The 27,164-nt window shown below is 43.2% G+C and overlaps 1 gene segment (V, D, J or C); it reads right to left on the bottom strand.

Moving 5' to 3' along the window:
• Positions 1–1,334: 1,334 nt before the first annotated feature.
• On the bottom strand, positions 1,335–23,632 carry LOC112657605 (immunoglobulin heavy variable 3-74-like). The segment is given in 2 exon segments: positions 1,335–1,918; positions 23,470–23,632. Coding segments are annotated over 2 exon segments (363 nt in total).
• Positions 23,633–27,164: the final 3,532 nt, after the last annotated feature.

Here is a 27,164-nt window from a genome sequence, read left to right on the forward strand (position 1 = left end):
TCAGGATACTAATGTGTCTAAAGAACCCAAGGATTGTAAGTGGAATGTGTGGCACCAACATGATGCAGAGCTACTAAGCACAGGAGCATGGAAGGCGGCTGAGGACAGTGAGTCTGGATGTGGGTTTCCTGCTATTTTGTCATAACCTCACTGTTTCACTGGGACCAGGTTGTAAAGGACAAAAAAGAGATGCGACACTGTTTTAATGTGTCTGGGTGGTGTCATTACACTCCCAGACTGTGTGGATTAAACTACAGACACTCATTATCACAGTTCTGGAGTCTGGGAAGTCTAAGGTCCAGATGCAGGCATATGTGGTGCCTGGAAGCACCCACGTCCTAGCCTGTCCTTTCCTGTCATCTCGCATGGGGCCTGGGTCAGGGAGATTTCCCAGTTCTGATGTATAAGGAACCTGATCACATCAAGGGCTACACCTCCTGAACTAAGTGCTCCTCTAAGGCTACACCTCCTCCTCCCATCACAAGAGCGTTAGGTTCCAACATGGGGATGGCAGAGGTCACATACAGTGAGCTGATATCCGCACCTGAAGATTCCATGAGTTATTCCTTGCAGGTGGAAGGTCTTCCTCCACTCTTGTTCTCTCCAGTTTTCATAATAGTTTAGTTGAATTTGTCATCACACAATATCTTTGAGTGGTACCTGTTAACTTCTGTGATCACCAGTCCTCCCTCTTCTCCTCCTGCCCTCATGAGAAATCCCGCAGGAATCATTGAATTTCCTCCTGTGATGCAGGTGGGACACTGACTCCACACAAGCCCCTCCTGGAGCAGGACCTCGTCCCCACCACTGACCCAAAACACACACCCTGAGCCAGTGTCCTTCCCAAATCCAAGCACTTATGACTTGCTGAGAGGCCTGACCTGCTCTCAGCAGACCTGATGATGAGGGTGATAAAGGTTTGTACTCTCCTGTCTGTGTCTGTGTGTGTGGGGGGGCCCTTCACTACACATCCTAACAACTCACTTCTTGGGGTCTCTTGTTTTCCCAGGTTGAAGCTAATATTGTTTTTGTCAGTGTGATTCAAGACTGAGGTCACAACTGCAGTCCGTCTTCTCTCCTTTGGATTTTTGACCCCCTTGTAGTGTCATGACCAGCATGTAGTTTATGCGGTTTCTAAAAACCTTGCACACTGAGCTGAGTGGTTACTTCATGTACCATGTATGCAGCTTAGATTCTTAAAAAGGAGAAGTTGTAGTACATGGAGAAATGGGTAATAAACTGATATTTAGGGAAAGTTTAAGCAAATATGTCCTTGTGCATATAAGAAGAGTTGTTGACTAAATCCAACAAAGTTTCCAAATCAGAAACTGCCATTTGTGGACATTACTATATTTCTCTTTCTATGACAAGAAAGATTGTAAGTTAGAGACTGAATAGGTAAAAATATCCTGTACCTAGAGAGGCTCTCTCAGGGAAACTACACCTTGGAGAGGAAGCCCAGGCCCTGACAGTAAACCTGCCCAGAACCTCCATCTGCACCTACTCCTAGGCCTTCAAGACAGAAGTGGTGAGGAGTGTGCACCCCCTGGTGGTCCCGATCCCCTTCTACAGGGAGGTTTGTGTCTGGGCTCACACAGAGGTCACCTCACTGTGTCTGCACAGTAATACACGGCCGTGTCCTCGGCTCTGAGGCTGCTCATCTGCAGATACAGCGTGTTCTTGGCGTTGTCTCTGGAGATGGTGAATCGGCCCTTCACAGCGTCTGCATAGCTTGTGCTACTTCCATCATTGCTAATGTATGCGACCCACTGAAGCCCCTTTTCTGGAGCCTGGCGGATCCAGCTCATGTCAGAGCTACTGAAGGTGAATCCAGAGGCTACACAGGAGAGTCTCAGGGACCCCCCAGGCTTCACCAGGTCTCCCCCAGACTCCACCAGCTGCACCTCACCCTGGACACCTGCAGACACAAGACATCCTGGTAAGGAAACGATCCTACATCCCCTGTTTCTCTCACTCACCTCCACTCACAAACTCAAGGTCTCTTGTTCTCCATGAATTACCTTTTAAAATAGCGACAAGGAAAACCAGGCCAAGCACAGACTCCATGATGACCTCTGAGTTCTGTCCTGATCCTTGAATGGCCTCACCTGGGGATCTTGGGGCTGTGGCTCCACTCCCAGTTGCAGGGTCGGGGTTGGGCTGGTTTAATCAGCAAAGAGAAGACTCTATTTGCATGTCCTTTGACTATATAACCAACTCTAGACTTACATTAGAGTCTTTAAAAGTCAGCACATGTGTTGCACCACAATTCTATAGCAATTTGTGTAGATGGCATTATGACTATATGAAGATTTAATGTATAAACAGAGTTATCTTTGCATTTGGGGTGCATATTCAAAAGGGTTTCACCAATATAGGTCATTTTCCATAGAATATTTTATCCCCTTAGTAAATTTTAATACTAAAAATTTATTTTTGATACCAGCGTAAAGCAGATTACTTTGTTAATTTTGTATAGGTAATTTGTTGTTATTTGGGATAAACTATTTGCTGATTTTAGATCCTGATTTTCCTGAGCTCATCAGTTATTTCTTCCAGTTTTTTTTAATAATAAATTTATTTTTTATTGGTGTTCAATTTGCCAACATACAGAATAACATCCTGTGCTCATCCCGTCAAGTGTACACCTCAGTGCCCGTCAGCCATTCACCCCCACCCCCGCCCTCATCCACTTCCAGCACCTCTAGTTCATTTCCCAGAGTTAGGAGTCTTCATGTTCTTCCTTTCTGATATTTCCTACACATTTCTTCTCTCTTCCCTCCTATTCCCTTTCACTATTATTTATATTCCCCAAATGAATGAGACCATATGATGTATGTCCTTCTCTGATTGACTTATTTCACTCAGCATAATACCCTCTAGTGCCTCCACATTGAAGCAATTGGTGGCTATTTGTCATTTCTAATGGCTGAGTAATATTCCATTGTATACATAAACCACATCTTTTTTATCCACTCATCTTTCAATGGACACCCAGGCTCCTTCCACAGTTTGGCTATTGTGGACATTGCTGCTAAAAACATTGGGGTGCAGGTATCCCGGCTTTTCATTGCATCTGTATCTTTGGAGTAAATCCCCAACAGTGCAATTGCTGGGTAGTAGGGCAGATCTATTTTGAACTCTTTGAGGAACCTCCACACAGTTTTCCAGAGTGGCTGCACCATTTCACATTCCCACCAAGAGTATTAGAGGGCTCCCTTTTCTCCGCATCCTCTCCAACATTTGTGGTTTCCTGCCTTGTTAATGTTCCCCATTCTCACTGGTGTGAGGTTGTATCTCATTGTGGTTTTGATTTGTATTTCCCTGATGGCAAGTGATGCAGAGCATTTTCTCATGTACGGGTTGGCCATGTCTATGTCATCCTCTGTGAGATTTCTCTTCATGTCTTTTGCCCATTTCATGATTGGATTGTTTGTTTCTTTGCTGTTGAGTTTAAGAACTTCTTTATAGGGATCCCTGGGTGGCGCAGTGGTTTAACGCCTGCCTTTGGCCCAGGGCACGATCCTGGAGACCCGGGATCGAATCCCACGTCAGGCTCCCAGTGCATGGAGCCTGCTTCTCCCTCTGCCTGTGTCTCTGCCTCTCTCTCTCTCTCTCTGTGACTATCATAAATAAATAAAAATTAAAAAAAAAATTAAAAAAAAAGAACTTCTTTATAGATCTTGAAACCTAGCCCTTTATCTGATATGTCATTTGCAAATATCTTCTCCCATTCTGTAGGTTGTCAGTTCTGTTGACTGCATCCTTTGCTGTGCAAAAGCTTCTTATCTTGATGAAGTCCCAATAGTTCATTATTGCTTTTGTTTCTTTGGCCTTCGTGGATGTATCTTGCAAGAAGTAACTGGGGCCGAGTTCAAACAGGGTGTTGCCTGTTTTCACCTCTAGGATTTTGATGGAATCTTGTCTCACAATTATTTTTTTATTTATGATAGTCACACACACACACACACTGAGGGGGGTGCAGAGACAAAGGCAGAAGGAGAAGCAGGCTCCATGCACTGGGAGCCCAACGTGGGATTCGATCGCGGGTCTCCAGAATCATGCCCTGGCCAAAGGCTGGCGCTAAACTGCTGTGCCACCCAGGTATCCCTTGTCTCACATTTAGATCTTTCATCCATTTTGAGTTTATCTTTGTGTATGGTGAAAGAGAGTGGTCTAGTTTCATTCTTCTGCATGTGGATGTCCAATTTTCCCAGCACCAATTATTGAGGAGACTGTCTTGCTTCCAATGGATAGTCTTTCCTCCTATATTGAATATTAGTTGACCATAAAGTTGTGCGTCCACTTCTGGGTTCTCTATTCTGTTCCATTGATCTATGTGTCTGTTTTTGTGCCAGTAGCAGACTGTCTTGATGACAGTAGCTTTGTAGTACAATCTGAAATCTGGCATTGTGATGCCCCCAGCTATGGTTTTCTTTTTTAAAATTCCCCTGGCTATTTGGGGTCTTTTCTTTTTTTTTAATAATAAATTTAATTTTTATTGGTGTTCAGTTTAACAACATACAGAATAACACCCAGTGCTCATCCCGTCAAGTGCCCCCTTCAGTGCCCGTCACGCATTCACTCCCACCCCCCGCCCTCCTCCCCTTCCATCACCCCTAGTTCGTTTCCCAGAGTTAGGAGTCTTTATGTTCTGTATCCCTTTCTGATATTTCTCACACATTTCTTCTCCCTTCCCTTATATTCCCTTTCACTATTATTTATATTCTCCAAATGAATGACAACATACACTGTTTGTCCTTCTCCGATTGACTTACTTCACTCAGCATAATACCCCCCAGTTCTCTTTATATTTGGAATTTGCAACCTTAACTATTAAGTGTCAAGTTGTTGAACGGTTTTTATTGATTTTAGGGGGGATCTCTCTTTTTCCTGGATCTGAATTCCTGTGTCCCTTCCCAGATTAGTAAAGTTTTCAGCTATGATTTTTTCAAATACATATTCTGGCCCTTTGTTCCTTTTGGCGCCATCGGGAACTCCAATTAAATGTAGGTTTTTCTTCCTCAGGCTTTCATTTATTTCCCTTAATCTATCCTCATGGTCTTTTAATTGTTTGTCTCTTTTTCCCTCAGTTTCCCTCTTTGCCATCCACTTGTCTTTTATGTCACTCACTCGTTCTTCCACCTTGTTAACCCTTGTTGTTAGGACTTCTAGTTCGGATTGCATGTCATTCAATTGATTTTTAATTTCTGCCTGATTAGATCTAAATTCTGCAGTCATGAAGTCTCTTGAGTTCTTCATGCTTTTTTCTAGAGCCACCAGTAGCTTTATAATAGTATTCTGAATTGGCTTTCTGATATTGAATTGTAATCCAGATTTTGTAACTCTGTGGGAGGGAGGACTGTTTCTGATTCTTTCTTTTTAGGTGAGGTTTTCCTTCTAGTCATTTTGCTCAGTGTAGAGTGGCCAAAAAGAAGTTGCATCGGGAAAAGGAGAAAAAGAGAGAAAGAAGGAAAGAAAAGAGAAAAATAAAAAAGAAAAAAGGAAGATAAAAAGAAAAAAGAGAAGAAAAAGAAAGGGAAAAAAGGGTGGGGAAACAAAAAAGCAATAAAAAAAGGAAAAAAACATGTGGGAGTATCTTCTGATTCTATATACTTTAAGTTCCTTGACTTCCCCTGGAACTTGTCCGTCTAGCTGGTCTTCTGGGGGAGGGGCCTGTTGTGCTGATTTTCAGGTGTTAGCACTTGAGGGAGCTGCTCAGCCCCCTGCCTGGTGCAGGGATCAGTGGGGATTGTCTACCCCTTGAGGCCCCAGGAGGAACAACCGCAGTGGCGGGGCCAACTCTGGAGCCCTGGATTCAGCTCCCTCAGTAGCTACAGAGCTCTCCATCTGCAGAGGCCTGGATGCTCTGGGGGTGTGACTGCTGATCTGCTCAGCTCGAGTCAGGAGCATCCTTGCTGTCCTGGGCCCTCCTGGCCTCTGCCTGTCACTGGGGGGAAGCCGGATCCTGGGCTGTGTCCCCGGCGCCCTGTGCTCCCGGGCCTGCGCTGTTGGATTCGTGCTCCAGCCGGGAAGCCCCCTCTGTGGAGCTGCTGCCAGAGCCCCTCCGAGCTGCTCCCAGGTCCAGCCGTGTGCGCTGCAGCCTTTAGGGAGCTCGGCGCACTCTCCTGGGGCGCAGGTGTCTGTTAGTGTCCGAGGAAGCCCGAGGGCATCCCCGCTCTCCTGGGGTCCTGCTCTATCTTCCTGCAAGTGCCTTTCCACCCGGGAAGATTTGTGTAGCTCCTGCTTCTCTGGGAGGGAGCTTTCCTGTCCTGGGGACATTGGCCCCGGCCTTAGCCCGGCTTCTCGCGGGGCCCTCCCCTTTGGATGCTTTTTGTTTCTTTAATTCTTTTTTCTCCTGCCTTCTTACCTTGATAGAAGCGTGAACTCTTCTCACTGTAGCATTCTAGCTGTTCTCTCTTTAAATCTCAGGCCTAATTTGTAGACTTTCAGGATGACTTGAAGCTTATCTAGGTAATTTGGTGGGGACAGGTGATTTGGGGACACTACTCTTCTGCCATCTTGCCCCTCTTCCCATTTAATTGATTTTCAATTTCGATCTGATTAGTTTTAAATTCTGCAGTCATGAAGTCTGTTGAATCCTTTACAGTATTTTCTAGAGCCACCAGTAGCTTTCTAATTGTGCTTCTGAATTGGCTTTCTGACATTGAATTGTAATCCAAATTTTGTAACTCTGTGGGAGAGAGTATTGTTTCTGTTTCTTTTGTGGTGAGTTTTTCCTTCTAGTCATTTGCTCAGTGCAGAAACAAGTTGTACTTGATAGTAGCGTGAACTCTTCCCACTGTATCATTCCAGCTGTTCTCTCTTTAATTTTTTTATTTATTTATGATAGTCACACAGAGAGAGAGAGAGAGAGAGAGGCAGAGACATAGGCAGAGGGAGAAGCAGGCTCCATGCACCGGGAGCCCGACGTGGGATTCGATCCCAAGTCTCCAGGATCGCGCCCTGGGCCAAAGGCAGGCGCCAAACCACTGTGCCACCCAGGGGTCCCTGTTCTCTCTTTAAATATCAGGTTATTTTGTAGGTTTTCAGGATGATTTGAAAGTTATCTGGGTAATTCGGTGGGGACAGGTGAGTTGGGGACCCTACTTTTCTGCCATCTTGTCCCACCTCCAAGTGCATGATATCTGAATGCCTAAGCCCTAAATTGGGGCATGCACAGTGCCTCTCTATCACCAAATGGAAGAAGTGATGTGTTCTGAAGCGATCCTCAGGACACAGAATGTCACTTCTAAGTACTTCCAAATATTCATGGACTCCAGTCCTGCTCCACTACCTTCTCTCTCCACCCTGCCCATATTCTCATGGTGAGATTCGTACAATTATTTGAAAGAAAAAGCATAAGCCTCCTTCACAGATTGTTCTGCAGATAATCAAGCACTACTTTATGTTGGAGCTCAGTAGAGTATCATGGTATCCATATCCCTGAAGCAGCTGGCTTTATAGATGAGTGTAATATCCTTGCGAAGAAAGAATTACAGCACTAACTAGGTAGCAATAATGGTAAAGAGGAGACCAAGGAGACACCCTTCAGGATTAAGGTGTTGGTCATTCGGCCAGGTAATGAGCTCTGAGGAGCTGAAGGGTTGCTGAAATCAAAGAGTATATGTAGTTGGTAGACGAAGAAGGAAGGTCAATTAACAGTTTTTATTCTTTTCTGTTACAGAAATGAGGATTGTAGCTGTCATACATATTCTCTCCTTCTATTACTTCAGACCATCTTTGCTGTCAAACAAATGTGAAAAGAAGGATTTAACATGGCAGACATGTAGGGGCGATGAGCTTGTCTCCTCCCTGCACACATCTGGGTTTTTATCAAATCATTCTGAGCCCCTACAAAATCAATTGTAAGACTGAGAGAAGAAAACCTGCTTGTCTGCAAGTAGAGAATCGTCCACCTTTTGGAATGTAGGATGTGTGGGGTGTTTTGTTGTGAAGGTATACCTATGGGGATGGGGCTGTGAAGAGACTTTCTCAAGCTATCACAAAGTATTATAAGCAGCAGAGGGTGGCAGGGCAAGATGACGCAGCAGTAGGGTCCCCAAGTCACCTGTCCCCACCAACTTACCTAAATAACTTTCAAATCATCTTGAAAACCTATGAATTCTACCTGAGATTTAAAGTTAGAATACCTGGCACACTACAGAGAGAAGAGTTTGTGCTGCTAACAAGGTAGGAAGGTGGAAAAAAATAAAAGAGTCAAGTGGGGGAAGGACCCCTATGAGGATCCTGGATAAGGCCAGGCGATGAAATCCTCCAGGACAGGAAACCCCAGGCCAGGAGAACCAGGAACTTTAAAAATCTGCACTGGATTCTTCCCAGGCAGAAAAGTGCTAAGCAGAGAAATCGAGAAGAACTGCAGGAGGGGCAGTGTAGCCTCCAGTCTCCTGGAGTCACTAACAGAGGCAGTGCACCCTGGGGAGAGTGCGCCACAACTGTGGGGCCACGATCCACATAGGGCTGGAGTGCAGACCAAGTGGGGTCTCTGGACAAGCTCAGGCGGGGACTCTGGATGGGGGGTTCTGCACATGGCTGCCTTTGGGAGCCTCACCTGGGTGCTGGATTCCTGCAGTTTAGGCCCCTGATCCCAGGGGGCTGAGGACCACAGCCCTGGATCCTGCACTTTCCCTAGGACTCGCAGAGGCAGGGAGGGCACAGGACAACAAGGACTCTCCTGCACCAGGTGCCCCCAAACTGTGCAGATCAGTGCCTCCTCAGCCCTGGGAGCATCCAGGCCAGTGTGAACTAGGAGACTGCGGTACTTACTGCAGGAGCTGACTCCAGAGCTGGAGAGCTGACTGCCACTAGTGTTGTTTTCCTCCTTGTGTCATCTGTCCCTGGGACGGACCAGGGCCACCATAGAACAGGGGACTCACAGGATAAACAGCTTTCACTGAGCCCTGCACCTGGCAGGGGGTGGGGCAGATAACTCAGGTGCGCACACTTGGGACACAGCACAACAGGTCCATCCCCCAGAAGACCAGCTGGAAGGACAGCGGAAGAGCAAATTCTTATAGGCAGCACTGGAAAGCTCCAAGGAAGTCGAACGTTTACAGTATAGAGAAACAGAGGATACCCCTCCTTTTTTTCTCTTCTTTTTCCCAGTAAAACTTGTTTTAATATCAGAGTGGACATTTCCAATTTTTTTTTTTCCACCTTAACTGCAATATTTTACCACCCCTTCATTTTTAAGATTCTTCCTTTTTGACTTTCATATTTCTACAATTACAGGTCAGAGATATATTTTCCAATGCTAGATTCCCTTAAGCATACTTGACTTAATTTTGGGAGATATACAAGATACGTTTTTGTGTGTGTGTGTGTGTGTGTGTGTGTGTGTGTGTGTTTTCCCTGCCTCATTTTGTTTTAAAATGGCCGAAGATAATGCCTTCTAAAACAGGACCAATATGCACCCAGAACCAAGTGGAATACCATGCTGGGGCATTTTGTGAGATTCCTCATTTCCATTCTACCCCCCTCTTTTATCTTATTTATGTTTTGGTGGTCAGTGTTGGGGCCTTCTACAAGTATTTCTGGTTTACATAAATTTGGGACTGAGCATCTACTGATATACAGAAATTAATATACACAGAAACAAGGGGATCATCCTATAGAACCCCTCAGATTGACTACATTCTCCCTCCACTACAACTTCTTCACCACCACCATCTCCCAGTCCTCCTCCCCCTTTTTATTATTCTCCTTTTTTTTTCTTTTTTTCTACTCTTCTTTAGGATTCCTGGCCTTTTATTTTTTACCACTTTGTTTTAAAATTTGTTTTTCACTTTAGTGGTCCTTTTGTTTAATTTCATTCTGAACTTTCTTTTCAATTTCTGGTCTCTGACCTCGTCAGAATAATCTAGGGTGAAATTTACTTAGGTCTTGGTTGATATACTTGACTCATCCCACTCATAAAGCCACTCTGCACTAAGGAAAATGACTAGAAGGAAGAACTCACTACAAAAGAAAGAATCAGAAACATTACTCTCTGCCACAGAGTTACAGAATTTGGATTACAATGCAATGTCAGAAAGCCAACTCAGAAGCACAATTAGAAAGCTACTGGTGGCTCTAGAAAAAAGCATAAAGGATTGAAGAGACTTCATGACTGCATAATTTAGAACTAATCAGACCGAAATTAAAAATCAATTAAATGACATACAATTCAAACTGGAGGTCCTAACAATGAGGATTACTGAGTTAGAAGAACAAGTGAGTGACATAGAAGACAAGTTAATGGCAAGGAAGGTAGCTGAGGAAAAAAGAGAAAAACAATTAAGAGACCATGAGGAAAGGTTAAGGGAAGTAAATGACGACCCCAAAAAGAAAAATCTATGTTTAATTGGGGTTCCAGAGGGTGCTGAGAGGGAGAAAGGACGAGAAAGCATATTTGAACAAATCATGGCTGAAAAATTCCCTAATTTGGGGAGGGAAACAATCATTCATATCCAGGAGATATAGAGGTCGCCCCTAAAATCAATAAAAAGCGTTCAACACCTCAACATTTAATAGTGAAACTTGGAAGTTGCAAAGATAAAGAGAAAATCCTTAAAGCAACAAGAGATGAGAGATCCGTAACTTATATGGGGAGAAATATTAGATTGGCAGCAGACCTCTCCACAGAGAGCTGGCAGGCCAGAAAGGGCTGGCAGGATATATTCAGGGTCCTAAATGAGAAGAGCATGCAGCCAAGAATACTTTATCCAGCAAGGCTCTCATTCAGAATAGAAGGAGAGATAAAGAGTTTCCAAGATAGGCAGAAACTGAAAGAATATGTGACCACCAAACCAGCTCTGCAAGAAATGTTAAGGGGGACTCTGTAAAAGAAAGAGGAAGTCCAAGGAAACAATCCACAAAACAGGGACTGAATAGATAATATGTTGACCCTAAATTCATATCTTTCAATAGTAACTGTGAATGTGAATGAGCTTAATGATCCCATCGGAAAGCGGAGGGTTTCAGACTGGATAACAAAAAGCAAGACCCATCTATTTGCTGTATATAAAAGACTCATTTTAGACAGAAGGACACCTATGGCCTGAAAATAAAAGATTAGAGAACCATTTACCATTCAAAAGGTCCTCAAAAGAAAGCAGGGGTAGCCATTCTCATATCAGATAAATTAAAGTTTATCCCACAGACTGTAGTAAGAGATGACGAGGGAAACTATATCATACTTAAAGGATCTATCCAACAGGAGGATCTAACAATCATGAATATTTATGCCCCTTATGTGGGAGCCTGCAAGTTTATCAATTAATAACGAAAGTTATGACATACTTGTTATAATACACATATACTGGGAAACTTCAACACAGTGCTTTCTGTAATTGAGAGATATTCTAAGCACAACATCTCTAAAGAACAAGAGCTTTAAATGATACACTCAACCAGATGGATTTCACAGATATTTTCAGAAGTTTACATCCAAACGCAACTGAATACACATTCTTCTCTAGTGCACATGGAACTTCTTCCAGAATAGACCACATAATGGCTCATAAATCAGGTCTTAAGTGATACCAAAAGATTGGGATTGTCCCCTGCATATTTTCAGAACACAATGCTTTGGAACTTCAACTCAAGCACAAGAAGAAATTTGGAAGAAACTCAAACATATGAAGATTAAAGAGCATCCTGCTAAAAGATGAAAGGGTCAAAAAGGAAATTAGAGAAGAATTAAAAAGATTCATGGAAACTAATGAGAAAGAAGATACAACATTTCAAAATCTTTGGGATATAGCTTCTAGCTCCCTTGATTTTTCTACTGTTCTGGATTCCTTTTCTTTGATTTCTGCTCTAAAACTTATTATTTCTGTCTCCTGTTTGGTTTAGGTTTTATTTGCTGATCTTTCTCCAATTCTTCTTTTTAAAAAGTACTTATTTACTTATTCATGAGAGACACAGAGAGAGGGGGCCTGATGTGTTACTTGATCCTTGGACTCCAGAATCATATACCCAGGGCTGAAGGCAGGTGGTTGACCACTGATCCCCCCAGGAGTCCCTTTCTCCAATTCTTTTAGGTTTAAGGTTAGCTTGTGTATTTGAGATGTTTTTCTAATTTTTTAAAAAGATTTTTTATTTATTCATGAGAGAGAGAGACAAAGAGAGAGAGAGACATAGACAGAGACAGAGAGAGAGGCAGATGGAGAAGCAGGCCCCATTCATGGAGCATGACATGAGACTTGATCCCATGTCTCCAGGATCAGGCCCTGGGCAAAAGGCATCATAAACTGCTTAGCCACCAGAGCTGTCCCAATATTTGGTTTCAAATCTAAATTATCTGGGGGATCCCTGGGTGGCGCAGCAGTTTGACGCCTGCCTTTGGCCCAGGGCGCGATCCTGGAGACCCGGGATTGAGTCCCACGTCGGGCTCCCGGTGCATGGAGCCTGCTTCTCCCTCTGCCTGTGTCTCTGCCTCTCTCTCTCTCTCTGTGACTATCATAAATAAATAAAAATTAAAAAAATTAAAAAAGAAAAACAAATCTAATTTATCTGATATGAAGATATTTACCCCAGCTCTCTATTTATGTCCATTTGCATGATAAATCTTTATCCACCCCCTCATTTTGAATCTGAATGTGTCTTTTGGTCTAAGATGAGTCTCCTGTAGACCCAAATGAATGGGTATTACTTTTTATCCCACCTGATATCCTATGACTTTTGACTGGATCATTTATTCAATTCATGCTCAGAGTAACTATTGAAGAGTATGAATTTACTGCTATTGTATTACCTTTAAAATCCCCGTTCCAGGGATCCCTGGGTGGCGCAGCGGTTTAGCGCCTGCCTTTGGCCCAGGGCGCGATCCTGGAGACCCGGGATCGAATCCCTCGTTGGGCTCCCGGTGCATGGAGCCTGCTTATCCCTCTGCCTGTGTCTCTGCCTCTCTCTCTCACTGTGTGCCTATCATAAATAAAAAATAAAAATTAAAAAAAAATCCCCGTTCCAGAAAATATAAAATAAAATACAATCCCCGTTCCAGCAGAATTTTTGTGTACCTTTGGGATCCCTCTTAGCTTACTGAATCCCTCTTCATATTTATTGGAAGGTGGTCTTGGTGGTCACAGAATCTTTTAATGTCTTTCTGTCCTTAAAGCACTTTATCTCTCCTTCAATTAGGAATTACAACCTAGCTAGACAAATGGATTCATGCATTTCACATTTTCTCCCCTGAATTTATCATTCCAGCCTTTCTGACCTACCAGGTCTCTATGTTTAGCCCTGCTGTTTGTCTAATATTTCTCTCTCTCTGCATGTGAGGAATCTCTTTTCTTGAGCTGCTTCTATGATTTTCTCCTTATTTCTGAAAATTGCATCTTCCCTAGTATAAGTAGTTGTACTTATAAAATCAATACTTATAAAATCAATAATTTTATTGATTTTTGGAGGGCTCCTTTGCATTTTCCACATATGACCACCTGTTTCCTTCCACAGATTATGGATGTTCTCAGTTGTGATTTGTTCAAACATTCCTTCTGGTCCTCTGTCTCTCTTGGTTTGCTCAGAATACCCAATATATCAGATGGTATTTTTTCAAACTATTGGTTACTTCTCCGAGTATCTGTTTGTGGCTCTCACTTGTTTTAATGCCTTTATCTCATCTTTCTTCCTTTCCATCACCTTCTCTTATATGTCATTTACTGTCTATTCTTCCTCATTTACATTGGCTGTTACAGCATTCAGTTTAGACTGCATCTTAGAGCACATTGAATTTCAGCCTGATGAAATTTGATTCCTACACTAAGAAACTCTCATGTATTTTATGTTTTTTTCAAGCACGAATAGTAATTCATAATTATAGTTGTGTACTTCATCTCTTATATTTCATTTATAACTGTATATATTAGATCTGTGATAGAGAAGATTTTCTCTAGTTCTTGCATATGTTGTGGATTCCTCTTTCTAATCATTTTGTCCAGTGCTTAATGGCTATATGAGTGAGCAGATTGAAAAATATCTACAACAACCCAAGCAAAATACAAAGTATTCTTCCAGCTTGTCTCCTGTGGGAGGGCCATGCTACACAGGCTCTCAGGTGCCTGTGCTTGGGTGGAATTGCCCCACTCAATGTCAGGGGGGCGTGGTTCAGTGTCAGGCATTTGCTGTGTGAAGCTTTTGTTCCTTGAAGGATTTCCTTGCCTCCTTAGAGGAAGAAAATAAAAATGATTGTGCTCCAATCTCCAGCCCTGCAGATAAGGCATCGCAGTGTGTGCCAAACTCTATAGACTCCTATCGGGCCTGCCCACTCAGGTCCTCCTGGGTTCATAAGGAATGAGGTTCATTTGTGAACAATGTAGAGCCCTGGCAAGGAGACCTTTCACCTGGTCATTCATGCATCTGCTCCCCACATCCTGGAGGAAGCATAGGGTGGCCTCTTTTCCCACTGTTGTAGGGCCCTGGCATGGAGAGTACTCATCCAGTCTAGTGTACCACTTCTCTGCCTCTCCCAGAGGAAGGTGGAGGGTTGTTGCATTCCCAACCTCTGCAGGGATCTAACATGGAGAGCTGTCACCCAATCAGGCCTTGGTTCACTGTTTAGTTCAAACAAGCTGAACCTCCTCCCAGGCTTGTTACATAAACTCATTTCCCTGTTCCAATGTGTGGAAGCTCTTGTGATTCTGACAGCCTGATCTTTCTGTGCCTCCAGAAAGATTCAGCCCCACTGTCCCATCTGTGATATTGCCTGCTTCACTCAAGAACAGCTTTCAGGGAGGGACTGCACTCACAGAAGCATATTTCTAAAGATCCAGATTTTGAGGTCCAGACTGTATGACTTTCCTGTAATATGCTTATGAAGGCTCTTATGTCACCATTTGTCTCTCCACATATCTCCTCCATTTCTCTTTGTATATTCCTACTGCGGAAAAGCGGTCACATTTTATTTGTAGACATCCATTCATTTATTCCTGACATCTGTGGTTGAATTCATAGGTGTTCCAGGTGGTTTGACAGTTATCTAGCTAAATTAATGGGGTGAAATGAAGTGATGACCCCTACTGTGCTGCCACCTTGCCTGTCTCACTGTTCTCTGTTTTGTCAGAAATGGAATGGAGGTGTGATCCTGTTACCTCTATCCCAGCAGAATTTAAAGACTGTGAGACCCTCCCTCGGAGGACCAGCCCAGGTTCACACGACAGGAGTCCCTCATGTTGATATAAGGAGACTCATTCATGTGCCTGAGATAAACCAGCTCAGACACAGGCAGGGTGAACATGGGGTTCAGATGGAAGCTGAACACAGAAGGGTTGATGGCTCTCATGTGAGGGCTCTCTGAAGAGTGGGGGTTACGAATATTCTACCCCAGGCTAGAGAGAGGGGACCATTTTCAACCCCCCATTCAGTGCATCAGGGAGCAGAAGAGGGCCATCCATTGGAGCCCAGAGCTGCTCACTCTGAGCCCTGCCCCCTACCCAGTAGAAGAGGATGCCCACTAAGGCAGGACTTCTGAGAGTAAGCACGGCAGCCCCTCCTCAGGGGATCAGCACCAGCAGTTCCAGGTCAGCAAGTCTGGTCATCAGAGAGTGTTGTGAGGTGTCAGTTATAGGGGAGTTAGTTCTTAGCTTCCTTTCTACTTTCATTCTTCATTATTTATTCCTATTTTATATTTATATTCCAATAAATCCTTCTTTATTTATCATTATTAATTTGTTCTTAATTTTCCTCCCTAATTTTCATAAATACTTTTAGTTTTTTATTTTTATTTTATTTTAAAATTTATTTTGTAGTCCACATTCTTTCAAGTGGAAGACTAAAGAGAACCAAGGATCTTCCTTTTTTAAGAATTTATCATAAAAAGGTAAATAATGAAATAAATCGATCCCAGCAGATTATACAGGATGAAAATGTCTCAAACCAGGATTTTAGATTTACATATCTGTAAGATATGTATATAAACAGGATTTAAAGCAATGATTGAATAATACTAGAAGAACTTGGAAATTGGATAGAAGACAATAGAGAGATTTTTGCTTAATGCAGAGATAAATGAATAAACTCAAATCAGGCCAAGTTAAAATTTCTATAACCAAGACACTATCCCACGTGGATGCCATACAATGGAAGTAGGATGAAGCAGAGCAATGATGTAGTATAGATAGTATGAAATTATAGAAAATACCAACTGAAAACAAGAGAAAACAAAGGTAAAGACAACAAAAGTAGACGTAGGGAACTCAGTGACTTATGAAATCATAACAACATTTGTATTAATGGAGTCCCAGTAGATGATAAGAGAGTAAACAGAAGCAGAAGCTATTCAGTGAGCTGATATCAGCACCTGAAGGATCAATGAGTTATTCCCTGCAGGTGGAAGGTCCTCCAATCCAGCTCCTCACCCTGAGGATCCCCATGGATCCATTAGAATCTTTTGTTATCTGAGTATACGCAGTGCACACACGACCTTCAGAACCAGCTGGTGACCTTGGGTAGAGGACTGTTTCTACCTGAGACTCTTGGTAAAACCTTGCTTTATTTCTACTATCATTTTAAATTTTCTGCTGCTTCCATGGATCATTCTCATTATCCATGATTCAGACCTTTTTCTACTTAGAATGGATATTTCTTGTTTTGTTCTTCCACTTTTCATACTTATTTAGTCGAATTATTCCTTACACCATATCTTTGAATCTACGTGCTAAATTTTTGACATTCATGCATCCCTCATTTCCTGTTCTACAACCATGGGAAATAAAACAAGAACCCAAAGGTTCACCCTCCTTTGTTGCATGGGAGACACTAACTCCACACCAGACCCTCACGGTGAGGGACCCCATTCCCACCACTGACTCACAGCACACACCTTGATCCTGTGTCCTTGCCTGCCTCCATCCAAGCATCTATGGCTTGCTGAGAGGCCTGGCCTACTCTCAACTGATGATGGTGAGGGTGATAAAGGTTTAATACTCTCCCGTGTGTGTATGTGTGTCTCTGTGTGTGCATTTGTGTTATCTTCAGAATCCACATTCACACCATGTGCAGATGGGGGTTCCTCTGCTTTCCCAGGTAGTCAATAACATTGATCCTGGGAAGATGGTTTAAGACAGTGACCCCTCCAGGGATTTTTACTTTCTTGTTTTAGACTGTTGATGACTCTGTTCCTTCAAGTCCAGCAAGCAGTTTACGCTGCTTCTACCAACCTGTATAAGGATCTCGGTGGTTCTGTCATCCACAGTGCACATAGCTGTGAGGCTTATAAGGATAATTTGATATACACAGAGATTTCTAATTACTGATATTTTTGGGACAGTTATCAAATCTAATCAAATTTATCTTTTATGCATAGAAGGATTTTTTAACAAAAAAGTTACAAAATTAGTGACTAAATTCATAAACACAGAATTCTGTGCCAAGAGAGGTTTCCTAGAGGAAACTGCTCCATGGAAAGCAAGCTCAGAGCCTGACAGGAAACCTGCCCAGAACCTACATCTGCACCTGCTCTTCAGCCTTTGACTCAGAAGTGGTGAGGAGTGCACACCCCCTGGTGGTCCTGATCCCCTTCTACAGGGAGGTTTGTGTCTGGGCTCACACTGATGTCAACTCACTGTGTTCCTCATGCAGTAATACACGGCTGTGTCCTCGGCTCTCAGGCTGTTCATCTGCAGATACAGCATGTTCTTGGTGTTGTCTCTGGAGATGGTGAATCTGTCCCTCACAGTGTCTGTGTAGTATGTGCTACTTCCATCATAGCTAATATGTCCGACCCACTGCAGCCCCTTCTTTTGAGCCTGGCGGACCCAGCTCATGCCATAGCTACTGAAGGTGAATCCAGACGCCTGACAGGAGAGACCCAGGGAACCCCCAGGATTCACCATGTGTCCTCCAAACTCCACCAGTTGCTCCTCACCCTGGACACCTGCAGACACAAGACATCCTGGTCAGAAAACTGTCCCCCATCATCTGTTTCTCTCACTCATCTCCACTCACATACTCAAGGTCTCTGGTTCTCCATGAATTACCTTTTAAAATAGCGACAAGGAAAACCCAGCCAAGCACAGACTCCATGGTGAGTTGTCTGTGCTCTGTCCTGATCCCTGAACGGGGTCACCTGGGGATTCTGAGGCTGGAGTTTCTCTCCCAGCTGCAAGGTCAGTCCTGGGCAGGTTTAATCAGTGGAGGGAGGGCCATATTTGCATGTATTCTGAGTATACAGGAAATTTTTGAGGAAGCAACCTCAAGAGGCACTCAGATCTTATGTAGGATCCTGGAAGAGTTTTGAAGACAGGATATCTGTCAGTAAATTGTTTTTTCTCAATACCTGATTTGCTGTCTGAATACTTAGCATTGATCATCTTCCGTATTTCCACATATGGACACAACCTAATGTATATACATAAACAATTAGCACCATTTACAGGTATGTAAGTATTCACTGCAGCACAGAGAGGTTGTGTGAGGATCTAAACGGACACAGCAGTTTGGAGTGAGCCCCAGTGTTTGGGCCTGTGGTCCCCACCATAGCACCTGGATGCTCCCTGAGCCACTTCCAAGACAGAATTGGACATAAGATTTGAAGGTTTCTTGAATTTCCAGAAGCCCCAACTGAGTGATGTGTGTAGACCAGATCGTTCTTTCACAGAAACACAGAGACAAGTAGAAGCCTTGACAGAGACTCAGAGAGCTGATAGAAATGCTGTGGTTTTCAACAAGCTAAGGGCTTTACACCTGATCTCTCTCTGTACATAAGAATAGAAATTCTACATAAAGATAACAGAGTGGAACGATTACTAAAGCAATTAATGTCAGAAGATATGACCACAGAAAGGATTCTATTTTTTAAGGACATTTCTTCATCTATGTCATGAAGGTCATTGTACTTCGACACTCACATTTTTAAAAAGATTTTATTTATTTATTCATGAGAGAGAGAGAGAGAGAGGCAGAGAGAGAGAGGCAGAGGGCGAAGCAGGCTCTATGCAGGGAGCCTGACATGGGACTCGAACTTGATCCCATGTCTTCAGGATCCCACCGTGGGCTGAAGGTGGCACTAAACCGCTGAGCCACCCGGGCTGCCCTTGACACTCACATTTATTGCCATAACAATATCAGTTATTTTGATACTGGTGGGTTAACCTTGGCGAGTTTGGTTACTGGCACTATGATGGTGTCTTCAAAAAGTGGGGGACTTTTCTGTGTTTCCACAGATTTTACAAATGTTAACCTTGTCCCTGTCTGGACGATGTTTTCAGAGCATGGCACAGAAATCTCTGAAGAGGAGACTAGCTCTCAACCATCATCTTGTTCTGGATCTTGAGCTTCCTGGTTCCTGAGATCTCCTGGTGGTTGTGCGTGTCCCCTGGTGATCCCAGCAGAACTTGTTGGCTCCAAACACCCCTGCAGAGACAGAGTAGACATCTCACGCTTTTGTGTTTTTCCAACATGCAATCAGAGTCTCTTCCACATGATCACACAGATCCTCCTGGTGAAGGATGTCTCCTACTTATCCCCATCTTTCATCCCTCCTTCTGCTCCTTGGATACAGATCTCCAGCTATATTTATTGTAGTCAGAGGTGAGCTGGAATCTTGAATCAAGTCCCTGACATCTATCAGGTGTCCTCAAGCCTCTGAGGTCTTTCCCTCCAGATGATAAAAAGTCATTGTTTCTACTTAACATAACTATTTTCTAACACTGAGAAGAATTTGGAGGCTTAAATAAACTGCCAAGCTGAGGAAGTGGGGCAAGAAGGCGGAGGAGTAGGGGTCCTCAACTCTCCTGGCCCCACCAACTTACCTAGATAACTTACAAACCATCCTGAACACCTACAAATTTGACCTGAGATTTAAAGAGAGAACAACTGGAACATAATAGAGGGAAGGATTTTAGCTTCTAGCAAGGTAGGAAGGCGAAAAAAATGAAATAAAAAAGAATCAAGTGTGGGAGGGGCACTGCAAGGGCCTCCCTGGCTAAAGCCCAGTGACAAAAGCTTCTGGGACAGGAAAGCCCAGCCCGGGAGAAGTGGCAACTTTTTTCTATATTTTTTATTGGAGTTCAATTTGCCAACATACAGTATAACACCAAGTGCTCATCCCGTCAAGTGCCCACTTCAGTGCCCATCAACCAGTCACCCCAACCACCGGCCCACCTGCCTTTCCATTACCTTTGTTCAATTCCCAGAGTTAAGTCTCTCGTGTTTTGTCTTCCTCTCTGATTTTTCCCACACATTTTTCTTTTTTTCCCTATAATCCCTTTCACTATTTCTTATATTCCCCATTTGAGTGAAACCATATGATTATAGTCCTTCTCCAATTGACTTGCTTCACTCAGCATAATACCCTCCAGTTTTATCCATGTCAAAGCAAATAGTAGGTATTCATTGTTTCTGATGTCTCTAATTGTGATTCCTCTGCTATTCCCTAAATTAACTCACTTTGTCAGAAATAAAATAAAAAGGAAAAATGAAATGATAGAAAAATTTACCACAAAAAAATGAAAGCATGCCAATCTCATAGTCCAGGAATTTAATGCTTAGAGATTCAATTAAATACTCCAAAGTGGAATTTATTTTTTTGTTAAAGATTTTATTTATTTATTCATGAGTGACTCAGAGATAGAGAAGCAGAGACACAGGCAGAGGGAGAAGCAGGCTCCATGCAGGGAACCCGAAGCAAGACTCAACCCCAGGGCTCCAGGATCACACACTGTGTCAAAGGCAGATACGGTGAGCCATCTGAGCATACCTAAAGTGGAATTGAAACACCGATTTAAAGAATACTAGGTGGGCTTGGAAAAAAGGAGAGAAGACAATATAAGTTCTAATTCTTCTAATTTTGCTATCTTTAAATTTTTTTAAAAAATTTTATAAATTTATTTTTATTGGTGTTCAATTTGCCAACATACAGAATAACACCCAGTGCTCCCCCTTCGTGCCTGTCACCCATTCACCCCACCGCCTGTCCTCCTCCCCTTCCACCTCCCCTACTTCGTTTCCCAGAGTTGGGAGTCTTTATGTTCTGTCTCCCTTTTTGATATTTCTCACACATTTCTTCTCCCTTCCTTTATATTCCCTTTCACTATTATTTATATTCCCCAAGTGAATGAGACCATATAATGCTATCTTTAAATTTAAAGATAGGCTAGGTCTTTTTTTAAGATTTTATTTTTTATTCATGAAAGGTAGAGAAAGAGAGAGAAGCAGAGACACAGGCAGAGGAAGAAGCAGGCTCCACAAGGGAAGCTCAAAGCGGGACTCAATCCTAGGACTCTAGGACCACACCTCGGGCCAAAGGCAGGCGCTAAACCACTGAGCCACCCAGGGATCGCCAGAAGTTCCAATTCTTCTAGATGAACGAAGTAAAATCTAGTCAGACAATATTAAAAATGCTATAACCGATATTTAATCCCCAGTGAAGGTTATAAAAATGCGGTTGATGAAGCAGAAGAGAGAGCCAGTTTAGACAAGATAAATTATTGAAAATAATGACTGAAAAGAAGAGGAAACAAAGGTAAAGACAACAAAGGGAGCCATAAGGAACTCAATTAATTCCGATGTCACAGTAATATTCATATGATAGGAGTCTCATTAGATGAAGAGGCAGGAAAATAAAAGTTATTTGATTAATAGCTGAAAAGTTCCCTAATCTCAGGAAGAAGAAGACATCAACTCCAAGAAGCACAGGAACTCCCAATGATCCCATCATGAGGCTGCACCTCCTTACTCAAGTCTTCCCCTAAGGCCTCTCCTCCTCCTCCCATCACATGGGCATTAGGTTCCAACCTGGGGATGGTTGGAGCGCAGTGAGCTGACATCAGCCCCTGAAGGATCCATGAGTTATTCCCTGGAGGTAGAAGTTCCTCCAATCCAGCTCCTCACCCTGAGGAGCCTCATGGATCCAGTAGAAGCTCTGGTCTCTCTGTGCACATAGCACACATGTGACCTTCAGAACCAGCTGGTGACCTTGGGGGAGAGGACAGCTTCCACCTGAGACACTGGGTTATCCTTGATCCATTTGTATAATCACTTTATATTGTGTGAGGCTTTGAAGAAACATTCATCTCACTTTCTCCTAATTCAGACATTTTCATACTTAGAACAACCACTTCTCTCTAATATTCTACCAGTTGTCATACATGTTTAGTGGAATGATTCCTTACACCATATTTTGAATGTACCTGCTAGAACCTTGACATCCATTCCTCCCTATTGTCTTGCTCCACAAACATGGGTCATGGAACCAGAGCCTACAGGTTCTCCCTCCTTTGATGCAGGAGGGACACTGACTCCACACAAGCTTCTCCTGGAGCAGGACCCCATCCCCACCACTGACCTACAACACACTCCCTGAGTCAGTGTCCTTCCTTATTCCATCCAAGCATTTATGACTTGCTATGAGGCCTGCCCTGCTCTCAACAGACATGGTAAATGTGATGATGATTTATACTCTTGTGTGTGTGTGCATGTGTGTGTCTCTGTGTGTGCATGTGTGTGTGTTCATGTGCGTGTGATCTCCGGATTCCACATCCTAACAACAACCTTGGGGAGTTTCCACTGCTTTTCCACGTTATCACTAGCATGAATGCTGGTAGGTTGGTTCATTACAGTGATGCCTCCAGAAGTTGTGTCTTGCTTTTTACTCCTGATCGCTCTATAGCTTCTTGTCCATTTGGTTCATGCTGCTTCTACCAACCTTGCACACTGAGCAGGGGGGTTCTCTAATGAACAGGGTAGAAAGGTGGAACTCCTTAAGGAGAAGATGAGATGCACTGAGATATGTGTCATTAAATGATGTGTAGGGGCAGTAGAGAAAAAGTATAAGCAAATTTGTCTTTAGTACATGTAAACAATAGTTTATATAAAAACAAATGTTATAAATTAGAAAGTTTATAAGAAGGCACTTAATCATGTGTCTAGAGAGACTCCCTAGATAACCTGCTCCATGAGGAGGAAGCCCCAGATCCTGACAGCCTCCATGAGGAGGAAGCCCCAGAAACCTGCCCAGAAACTCCATCTGCACCTGCTCCTGAGCCTTCAGGACAGAAGTGGTGAGGAGTGTGCAACCCCTGGTGGTCCTGATCCCCTTCTACAGGGAGGTTTGTGTCTGGGCTCACACTGAGGTCCCCTCACTGTGTCCTCGGCTCTCAGGCTGTTCATCTGCAGATACACCATGTTCTTGGCGTTGTCTCTGGAGATGGTGAATCGGCCCTTTACAGCTTCTGCGTAGTATGTGGTACTTCCACTCTCATAAATCCTTGCGACCCACTCCAGCCCTTTCCCTGGAGCCTGGCGGACCCAGTACATTTCGTAGTTACTGAAGGTGAATCCAGAGGCCACACAGGAGAGTCTCAGGGACCCCCCAGGCTTCACCAGGTCTCCCCCAGACTCCACCAGCTGCACCTCACCCTGGACACCTGCAGACACAAGACATCTTGGTCAGGAAACTGTCCCACATCCCCTGTTTCTCTCACTCAACTGCACTCACATACTCAAGGTCCCTTGTTCTCCTTGAATTACCTTTTACAATAGCGACAAGAAAAACCCAGCTGAGCACAGATGCCATGGTGAGTTGTCTGTGCTCTGTCTAGATCCCTGAATGGGGCCACCTGGGGATCCTGGGGCTGGGGTTGCACTCCCAGCTGCAGGGTCAGGCTGGGCTGGTTTAATCAGTGGAGGGAGGGCCCTATTTGCATGTCCTCTGACTATATCTTCAGCGCTTGACTGTGAAAATATGAATTTCTCATCTTGAGTGGTGTTATCTTTGCATTTCTATTTTTTTAAAAAAGCCTTCATCAAAATTGGTCATTTTTAGTATGATATCTTATCTACTATTGAAATTTAATCCTAAATATTTATTTTTGATGCTAGTTTAAGTGATATTATTGTCAATAGATAGGTATTTTATATCCTAAATTTTCCCTGAAATCATTATTTAATTCCTAGTTTATTGAGTTTGTAGAAATTGTCCCTGTAACATATCATGTCATAGGGAAACAAATAATTTTCTTCCTCTCTCCTGATTAATATTTTTTAATTGCCTAGTTTCCCTGCATAGGTCTTCACCTTGTTGTGGCAGGAAGATTTCTCTTGTATTCTTCCAGTTTCTTTGTCTTGTCTAATAACTCAGTACAGTTAAGACATAAGATAGTTCTAAGGGGAGATGCATTTCATTTTCCACGTGCATGAGCTATGTAAAATATGACACCCAGACAATGACCACTGTAGGCAGCCCTTCCACATGTTGGACAATACAAAATTTGGTTTATGGATATTTAAAGCCAGGATTTGGTTTTGGTTATGCGAATGACTAGGAACTGAAAAGGGTTGTTTGCACAGACTTCTGGGCCCTATGTTTCCTCTTCTGGTTCTGAGGATGTTCTCCCCTTCTGCTATATGGAATGAGTTGTTCTCACTGGAGATTTATTTCCTGCCATCAGGGAGAATCACATTTCTGAGTGGACTTAACTTCCTGAAACAGCTTCACTACCAGTGAGTTCACATGTAAACTATGCAATAGAATGGCAGAGCTGAGAGACACTGTCAACACCAGGACATGCCACCAGGATGGCGTAGAAACCCTCTAGCTTAATGATTGCATATAAACATATAGATAAAGGGTAAACAATTACTGTAGGTGTTTGAGGGTTTCCAGTAATGAGCTCATCATTGGAAACCTCCCTCATCTATGGAGGGAGAGTAACTGACACAGATGTGTATTTGGTTGCTGTCATGGGGGACCAACGTAATTCCCAGTGGTGAGGCGCACTCCTCACAACAGTTAGTATAACACAAATTGGTAAGGACATGGTACCACGCAAATCCCACAGGGTCATCAGAGACACAACTTGTGGAAATTCCAGAGCATCATTACTTGGTTTCATGTGTCACCAGGGTTGTATCCTGTTCTGGCTGCTGTAACATTGTACAAGGACTGGGGTTTTTTATTTTTTTATTTTTTTAATAATAAATATATTTTTTATTGGTGTTCAATTTGCCAACATACAGAATAACACACAATGCTCATCCCGCCAAGTGCCCCCCTCAGTGCCCATCACCCAGTCACCCCCACCCACCGCCCTCCTCCCCTTCCACCACCCCTAGTTCGTTTCCCAGAGTTAGGAGTCTTCCATGGTCTGTCTCCCTTTCTGATATTTCCTACTCATTTCTTCTCCCTTCCCTTCTATTCCCTTTCACTATTATTTATATTCCCAAATGAATGAGAACATATAATGTTTGTCCTTCTCTGATTGACTTATTTCACTCAGCATAATACCCTCCAGTTCCATCCACATTGAAGCAAATGGTGGGTATTTGTCATTTCTAATGGCTGAGTAATATTCCATTTTATACACAAATCACATCTTCTTTATCTATCCATCTTTTGATGGACACCTAGGCTCCTTCCACAGTTTGGCGATTGTGGACATTGCTGCTAGAAACATCAGGGTGCAGGTGTTCCGGTGTTTCATTGCATCCGTATCTTTGGGGTAAATCCCCAGCAGTGCAATTGCTGGGTCATAGGGCAGGTCTATTTTTAACTCTTTGAGGAACCTCCACACAGTTTTCCAGAGTGGCGGCACCATTTCACATTAGGACTGGGGTTTTTTAAACAACAGATGTTCTGGACACTTGGGTGGCTCAGTGGTTATCTGCCTTCGTTTCAGGTTGTTCTGGAGTCCCAGGATCCAGCCCGCATCGGGCTCCCTGCATGGAGCCTACTTCTCCCTCTTCCTATGTCCCTGATTCTGTCTCTGTCTCTCATGAATAAGTAAAGAAAATCTTAAAAAAAGATAAAGGGATGCCTTAGTGGTTCTCAATAGGATAATTGGGAGAATTATGAAGACTTCCATCATTCTTCCTGCTTCCATGCTTGATCTGGAACATCCACGTCCTCCTGCCTTGGAGATAGTTACACATGCACATCCCCAGGTTCTCCAATGAAAGACTAGGGCAGAGTCAGATGAAAATTACTCTACTGGCTTTCCTGGGTGTCCACCACATGACCGTAAATCATGGACTTCTCAGACTACTCAGTCATGGGAACCAATGTGCTATGGGTTCTGTCCCTCAGGAAACCCTGACCAGTACATGTTTTACCTCTTGTGGGGTAAAGATATTTCAGAAAAATGTCATCCTACAATGTCCTGAGAAGCAAACTTCTATAAATGAAGCATCATGTTCTGAGTTTGGGACAAGAGCTGGGTAAGGATAGTGAGAAGCTTTGAGATTCTTTTTTTTTTTTTTTTTTACCAAATTTTATTTTATTTTATTTTATTTTTAAATTTATTTTTTATTGGTGTTCAACTTACTAACATACAGAATAACCCCCAGTGCCCGTCACCCATTCACTCCCACCCCATCCCTCCTCCCCTTCTACCACCCCTAGTTCGTTTCCCAGAGTTAGCAGTCTTTACGTTCTGTCTCCCTTTCTGATATTTCCCACACATTTCTTCTCCCTTCCCTTATATTCTCTTTCACTATTATTTATATTCCCCAAATGAATGAGAACATATAATGTTTGTCCTTCTCCAACTGACTTACTTCACTCAGCATAATACCCTCCAGTTCCATCCACGTTGAAGCAAATGCTGGGTATTGACATTTCTAATAGCTGAGTAATATTCCATTGTATACATAAACCACATCTTCTTTATCCATTCATCTTTCGTTGGACACCGAGGCTCCTTCCACAGTTTGGCTATCATGGCCATTGCTGCTATAAACATCGGGGTGCAGGTGTCCCGGCGTTTCATTGCATTTGTATCTTTGGGGTAAATCCCCAACAGAGCAATTGCTGGGTCATAGGGCAGGTCTATTTTTAACTGTTTGAGAAAACTCCACACAGTTTTCCAGAGTGGCTGCACCAGTTCACATTGCCACCAACAGTGTATGAGGGTTCCCTTTTCTCCGCATCCTCTCCAACATTTGTTGTTTCCTGCCTTGTTAATTTTCCCCATTCTCACTGGTGTGAGGTGGTATCTCATTGTGGTTTTGATTTGTATTTCCCTGATGGCAAGTGATGCAGAGCATTTTCTCATATGCATGTTGGCCATGTCTATGTCTTCCTCTGTGAGATTTCTGTTCATGTCTTTTGCCCATTTCATGATTGGATTGTTTGTTTCTTTGGTGTTGAGTTTAGTAAGTTCTTTATAGATCTTGGAAACTAGCCCTTTATCTGATATGTCATTTGCAAATATTTTCTCCCATTCTGT

This window comes from Canis lupus, chromosome 8 (genome assembly GCF_003254725.2).
Source record: "Canis lupus dingo isolate Sandy chromosome 8, ASM325472v2, whole genome shotgun sequence".
NCBI lineage: Eukaryota > Metazoa > Chordata > Mammalia > Carnivora > Canidae > Canis > Canis lupus.